Raw genomic sequence first — 7,116 nt, 5'->3', positions numbered from 1 at the left:
TTGTTGACCTAAAAATTGATAAAGCGTTCAATAGCAACAAAAAAAAAAAAGTTTTTTAATCGGGAAAAAAATGGTGAAACAAAGGTGGAAAATGTTATTTTTACATTTTTGGTTTTTAATTTAAAAAGGAAAAACAGTGAATATCTTGATAGTTTTTATTATTTACATAAAATAAAAAAATAAAAAGGGGGGGGGCTTCCCTTCCCCCCTCAAATGTTTTGTTTTTAATCAAAAACAAAAAGGAAAAAAGTTAAATATAACCATTTTTATCATTTGTTTATTCAGGGAAAAAAAAAAAAAAAAGAGTACATATTAGGGATGTCCTGATCGAATATTTTTGTCTGAGTCACCTGATTGAGAATCTACTGAGTACCGATCCGATACCGAAAGTTTGTTAAAAGAAAAAAAAAGAAGTTCCAAACGTGTTACTGTTCCACCGTGCCGCCTTCATAATGTGAATTGGTTTTTAACGAGAATAACAGAAAAATGTGCGTCTTTATTGAATGCTTCATTGACTGAGTCTACTCAAATCCACCCACGCTGCTGAGAACAGCCTCTCACTCACACAATGAGTTGCCACATCACACTTATGCAAGTTTAACGATGATTGACACATGAGTTGCTTTGATTGTAGAGCTACCAAGCTTCTTTGGCAAGATCAAAGCCACAAACCTGTCAATCATCGTCAGTGTTGGGAGTAACGCCGTTATAAATAAGGTCGTTATGTAACGGCGTTATTTTTTCAGTAACGGTAATCTAACTAATTACTTTTCCCGCCGTTACCGTTACTGACGGTCAAAAGCGGTGCGTTACTTACTCTGAATAAATTGAAGAAACTACCAGCCGTGTCGAGTCGACTCTCTGCTCTGTTGATTTGTCATCCAAGACTTGGGGTGCGTTCAGGTTCGAGAATAGCGCACGTACTTCTGACTCCAAGCTGTTTGTCCCTGCTCATTCAATTAGACAATGCTTTCCAACGTTTGGTAACGTTTCTGTTTGCTACACCTGATGCTAGCCTCGTTCCCATCTCCCACTGTCAGCCAGCAATAATTCTGCTTCCATCTTGAGGACTGCAGACGCTTTGAAGGTGACGTGAATTGTCGGGAAACGAGCCTACCTAAATGCAGCCCCTCGAGAGATGCGATGGAAGTGATTGTGATTGGCTGCGGGTTAGAGTCATGTGTCGTTGTAAGCCAATCAGAGTCGGTGATTTCACAAGCAAACCGGAACAGCGCGTCCGGCAAACACACGCACGCAAAACAGATTCATAGAGTCGGGATGGCAGAGCATTCAGAAGAAAAATTGTCCTTTAAGAGGTCGAGATATAGACACTATTTCAAGTTTGTCGAAATTAAAGGAAAGAGCCTGCATTTAATTTGTAATTTATGTCCCGGGGCAAAGCTTTTGTCGACATCTATGGTAAGCAATTCAAATCTGCTGAAGCACCAAACAAGTTAACTACCTGTCTATTCTTCTATATTATCTATTATCTCTGACTTGAATACTGCTCAGAAAATTTCAAATTCTTTGACATACAACAAGTTCTTTTTAAAGGAACGGAAATAGTTACTTTCCCTGGTAACTAGTTACTTTTACAGTAGAGTAATTCAGTTATTAACTCAGTTACTTTTTGGAAGAAGTAGTGAGTAATGTAACTAATTACTTTTTTTAAGTAACGTGCCCAACACTGATCATCGTTAACTGCAAGTATCGAACAGGCTGGCCAGTTTGGCTGAACTGCTTAGCAGAATGGAGGGTGAAGGCCATAGTTGGAGTTTGACTTTTGTGGGCGGGAGGGGGGGGACAAAAATGTTGATGACCCTGAAACGCAGCGTCAGCAATAAAATTAACTTACAAGATATATGCTCGCATAGTAGCTTAGCCAATGCTCGTACATACAGGCATCACAGCTGTGTGCGTGTGTGAGCGCGCATGTTTTTCCGTGTTTCCCTAGTGAAGAGAAATACACAATACTGCATCTTTTTTGACTGAATATTGAAGCCAGGAAAATTTGCTATCAAAAGTTGATAATGAGCAGGGTTTTATTTTTTTGTCTTGGGTGTTTTTTTGTTGTTGTTGAGCTAAGCTAAGCAAATGACTGTCACTAAGGTGCTAGTCACATCATCTGTTTGAACAACAGGCAAACAACTGGCAAAGACTTCATGTGAAATTCATATATTTGAAAGTCAATTACATGCAATGACACTTTTGGACATGGGGGGGTGGGTAATGCCCCCCTACGGGCCCCCCTTAATCTCAGCATATGGAAAGGGCGTAGGTTTGCATCGGGACGGTAGGGACAAAACACTAGGAAAACAAAAAACTTTTCAGGATGCTCAAATTGTCCCCAACTTTTAAGCAACCTTATTTGCATTATATAATGTGTTCAGTTATTTGGTCATTTAGATTGTCTTCCCATATGTTGTAACGACAGAATTGACCCAGCCATTATTAAGTGCATTATTTTCAGACTTACATTTACCCTCTTATCGCTTGCTGAATTAGCCAGTCCATGTTTTTTTCCTCAAACGCATGTCTGATTGGGTGATGACTTGACGTAATGTGAACAGTCATTGTTGTAAAGGTGGGAAACGGCGGGCACCACTAATTACTCATGTTGCTTCTGAAAGTCCGACCTGTATCACAGTTTAGCATTACCATCACATTACATTGTGTGAACTTGCTAACCTGAGTAGGAAGCTGCTTCAGGAGAAGTGTCCTCCTGTATGTGTATTCTACTATGTTAATGTTAATTAAACTGAGAAATATAGTGAACTCAGTTGTAAGAAATGTAGTGACTCAAGGTTTATCCCCTTCTTCCCAGTTTTCATTTTTATTTTGCTTATGCGGTCTTAAAGCAGCCCAAAGGAGCTTTCATTTTTTGTTGAGTTTGGCTCTGCTTGTGGACAAAAGTTGTGTTTTTCCTGAAGGAAATTTGTATTTATTTTTGTTATTCCCTGACTATGACGTTGTATTTGTTATATTTAATTTATTTAGACAGACAATTCTGAGTGGTATTAAGACAAATGTTTTTTTATTTTATTTTTATTCCTGGATAGTGAAGAGATGATTCACAATTTTGTACTTCTTTGTATGTTAATACACAAATTTGTGTTTAAATATTGCAATTTAAATTTGCTGATAAAATCCAGACATTTATTCTGGAAGTTTTCAAAATGTTTCTTCAGTAGTTTTTGAAAACAAAGGTTTGAATCGAACGGCGTATCACCTGAACATACACATATGCACTGCTAAAAACAATCTCCTTAATACTAAAAAAAAAAAAGAACTTAAACTCCCTTGTTTTCAGTGTAAATCTACTAGAAATAAGTGAAATTACCTGCCAGTGCTTCAAGTAAATTTTACTCAGATTTCTTGAATTAAGAAAAATACCTAACTGAAAATAAGACATTTTAAACAAAAAGCTTCTATATTTAATTTGGGAAAAAAAAAAAAAAAAAAACTTGCCAGAAATGTTCTTAATTCAACAATAGATATTGTTCAGAATATTTTATGAAAGCATTTTTTTCTTGACAGGTGAAAAATGACCGACTTAGATTTTTGGGCTTAATAAGAATAAATAGTAATATTTACTAAAATTAATTTGAAAAATCTTACACGTTAACCTGTTAACTAGCCTTTTAAAACTCAAAACAAGATGAAGAAAACTATTCGACTAGATTTAAGAAAAATGATCAGATTAAGACGTTATAACGTGAATTTGCAGTGTGAAAGTTAGTCAATAAAGATTTATTTTGAATGAATCATTTAGCCTATCATTTAATTAGGTTCTTATTGGTGAGAAATGTAGCCCTGACCCCCGTTCACCCAGTCTGTTTGGTAAGGCCGGCCCAGCCTATGCGCAGACGATGGAGCTGCTTAGGGCCCCTGACCACTAGGGGGCCCCCAATCTGGCAACCTCATTTTATACGTTGTTGATAGAGCATCGTGAATAATGTGGCGCGCAGTGCCGTTTAGCTATGCAAACATCCATTTTCTTGTCATTACAATCTGGCAACCTGGGGAGTGACGTTGAACCTATTTTGCGATGATTGGTGCTCAAACTTGCTTGGAAAATAGATGCACGAATATGTCGAAGAGAATTTATCTTTCTGGAGCAGAGAAACGAAAAATCTGATTAATATACAAAATATGGACGTATGGGTTGGATTGCATGTATGGGTTTCACAGTACACTGTGACGAAATGGTGGGCCAAAAATATGGGCCCTTGGCATTATTTTGCTTAGGGCCCCCAAATGGCCTGGGCCGGCCCTGCTGTTTGGTCTTATTAATATGCCGTCGCCAGCAAAAAGTGTACATGCAGGTTGTGCTGTTATATCGTCCCTACCAATATTGAGACCAAACCTACGCCCCTGGCGTATGGTGAAGGCCAAATTATACCGGACACGTTTGCGGTCCGGGTCCGGCAAGATATAGCAACAGAGCCAATCAGTGTCAATTCTATCCTATTGTTCAAATTATACCGGCAACAAATTGACTGTGGACCATCTCCGACTTCCCAAAGCCCGCCGGATGGTTTGGGCTATTTTCTATTTTTGCCGGAGACGCATCCTCCAAAATAGGCGGAGCCAGGCCTGGAGTCAACAGGCCAGGTGCTTAAACACCAGCGAACATGGGCGAAGAATGCTTCATCATGGAGGTGGAAAGTCACAAAGTGACTTAAGAAGCAGCAGATCCTTTTTATAAGGACAACATTAAAGAGCAAGCTGAATGGAACGCTATAGCAGAAGCTATGAGGATGAACGGCGAGTTTTTATGGTAAATCTGCTTGATTTACTGTGATAAGTACTTATGGCCATATCGCCTAGCCATAATTGCGAGTATGGAGTGGAGTGTTGCGACTGAATTTTTTGGGACTGAACTTTTTGCGAATTAAATTCAGTATTTGCAACTGAATTTTTTCCGAATTCATTTTTGCAACCGAAATTTGTACAACTGAATTTTCAAGACTGAAATTTGGTGCTGGAAAAAAACGTGCGTTGAAAACGTAAACTCGGCGGCACAGAGTTACAGTACTTCCCTAAAGGTGGCTCACTTCATTTTCCCAAGACTGCGCCAAAGCGATACTTTCACGAGTCGGTCGAGCCCTATTTTGGACAAGCTGCTAAGCCCTTGTCTCCGATTTCAACTGCGTGATTACGTCACCGGATATGTCGTCGATAGGACGTCCATCGTTGTCAATGGCACTCAAATAGTAAATAGGACGCACGCACGTACAATTGTCAGTTGTCGATCAAATGTCACTGCATTAGCGTTCCAAGTCTAAGCGGAATTCGCTCGAGAAAGCTTGGTCGCGGCACGCTCGCGCCTGCCGGTCGGATTGAGTCCCGTCCGTTGCGCCGGAGGGGTCGCCGGCTTCCTTCCCGTGGCCTCGGCGCGGCGCTTTTCGAGCTACCTGCGCGCTTGCGTGTGTGTTAGATGGCGTGCGTGATGAAGAAAAGCAACTCCACGTCCGAGGCAGGAGGCGGCGTGCCGCTGCTTCCGCCGTGGATGACGGGGATCAGCGCGCTGTCCAGCTCATTCATGTAATGCTGAGGTAGGGGGCACCCGCCCGACCCGGCCTGGTACTCCACCTACGAAATGAAAACCACATACAGTTGAAACCAGTGATATTAAATATGACTGTACAGGGTTTCCCCTACATAAAGATTGTGGCGCACCGCCACACAAAAATAAATCCGCCACGCCTTACAAATGAGATTCTTTTTTTTTTAAGGCTGTTTCAAACTAGCGGCAGCCTAGTTCAAAGGGATCAGTGGCAGTCTATTCATTGTGTATTGTAATGTCCGTAACTATGCACGTCCCCCTTAAGAGACGATCGGAATGGGGAGCTGTGGCATAGGGGGAGGCGAGTCGAAGAATGGGCATTACAGTAGTTTGGATCGAACTTTTCAACGGAAGTGAGTGGTGGAAGGCAGTCTTGGACGGAAGGCCAAGTTTGAATGAATTTGCACTGAGAGGCGCGGCCCAAATAGAGTAGAGTGCTGCCATGCTAACGTCAACAATGCATCCAATAGCAGAGGGGCAGGCGTACTTATACGCTGTTGGCCAAAAGGATTGGCACCCCTGCAATTCTGTCAGATAATAGTTAATTTCTCCCTGAAAATGATTGCAATTACAAATGCTTTGGGAGTAATATCTTCATTTATTTTGCTTGCAATGAAAAAACCCAAAAGAGGATTCAAAGAAGATTTAAAATCATTATCATTTTACACAAAACTCGCAAAAATGGGCCGGACAAAAGAATTGGCACCCTCAGCCTAATACTTGGTAGCACAACCTTTAGACAAAATTACTGCGAACAACCGCTTCCGGTATCCATCAATGAGTTTCTTACAATGCTCTGCTGGAATTTTAGACCATTCTTCTATTGGCAACTGCTCCAGGTCTCTGAAATTTGAAGGGTGCCTTCTCCAAACTGCCATTTTCAGAGCCCTCCACAGGTCTTCTATGGGAATCAGGTCTGGACTCATTGCTGGTCTCCAGTGCTTTCTCTCAAAACATTTTCTAATGCTTTTTGAAGTGCGTTTTGTGTGATTGTCCTGCTGGAAGACCCATGACCTCTGACGGAGACCCAGCTTACTTACACTGGCCCCTACATTATGCTGCGAAATTTGTTGGTAGTTTTCAGACTTTATAATGCCATCCACACAATCAAGGAGTCCAGTGCCAGAGGCAGCAAAGCAACCCGAAAACATCAGGCAACCTCCGCCATGTTTGACTGTGGGAACCGTGTTCTTTTTGTTTCAAGGCCTCATTTTTTCCCCTGTAAACTCTATGTTGATGCCTTTTCCCAAAAAGCTCTACTTTTGTCTCATCTGACCAGAGAACATTCTTCCAAAACGTTTTTGGCTTTCTCAGGTAAGTTTTGGCAAACTCCAGCCTGGCTTTTTTCTCTCTCTGGGTCATAAGTGGAGTCTTCCTGGGTATCCTACCATAGAGTCCCTTTTCAGAAAGACACCGACGGATAGTGCAGTTTGACACTGTTGTACCCTCGGACTGCGGGACAGCTTGAACTTGTTCGAATGTTAGTCGAGGTTCTTTATCCACCATCCGCACAATCTTTCGTTGAAATCTCTCGTCAATTTTTCTTT

General features: G+C 41.2%; 1 protein-coding gene across 1 annotated transcript in view; it reads right to left on the bottom strand.

Annotated features, from left to right (window-relative positions):
* Positions 1–152: 152 nt before the first annotated feature.
* Positions 153–7,116, bottom strand: part of zfyve16 (zinc finger, FYVE domain containing 16) — a 42,731-nt gene continuing 35,767 nt past the window's right edge. Inside the window, exon 18 of the mRNA XM_057819623.1 lies at positions 153–5,595. Within this exon, the coding sequence (XP_057675606.1) occupies positions 5,437–5,595 (159 nt within the window). The 3' untranslated portion in view covers positions 153–5,436. The remainder of the gene's footprint in view (positions 5,596–7,116) is intronic.

The sequence above is a fragment of the Corythoichthys intestinalis genome, chromosome 17 (assembly GCF_030265065.1).
Source record: "Corythoichthys intestinalis isolate RoL2023-P3 chromosome 17, ASM3026506v1, whole genome shotgun sequence".
NCBI lineage: Eukaryota > Metazoa > Chordata > Actinopteri > Syngnathiformes > Syngnathidae > Corythoichthys > Corythoichthys intestinalis.
The sequence above is the reverse complement of the archived record's forward strand: the minus strand, read 5'-3'. Positions and strand labels throughout refer to the sequence as shown.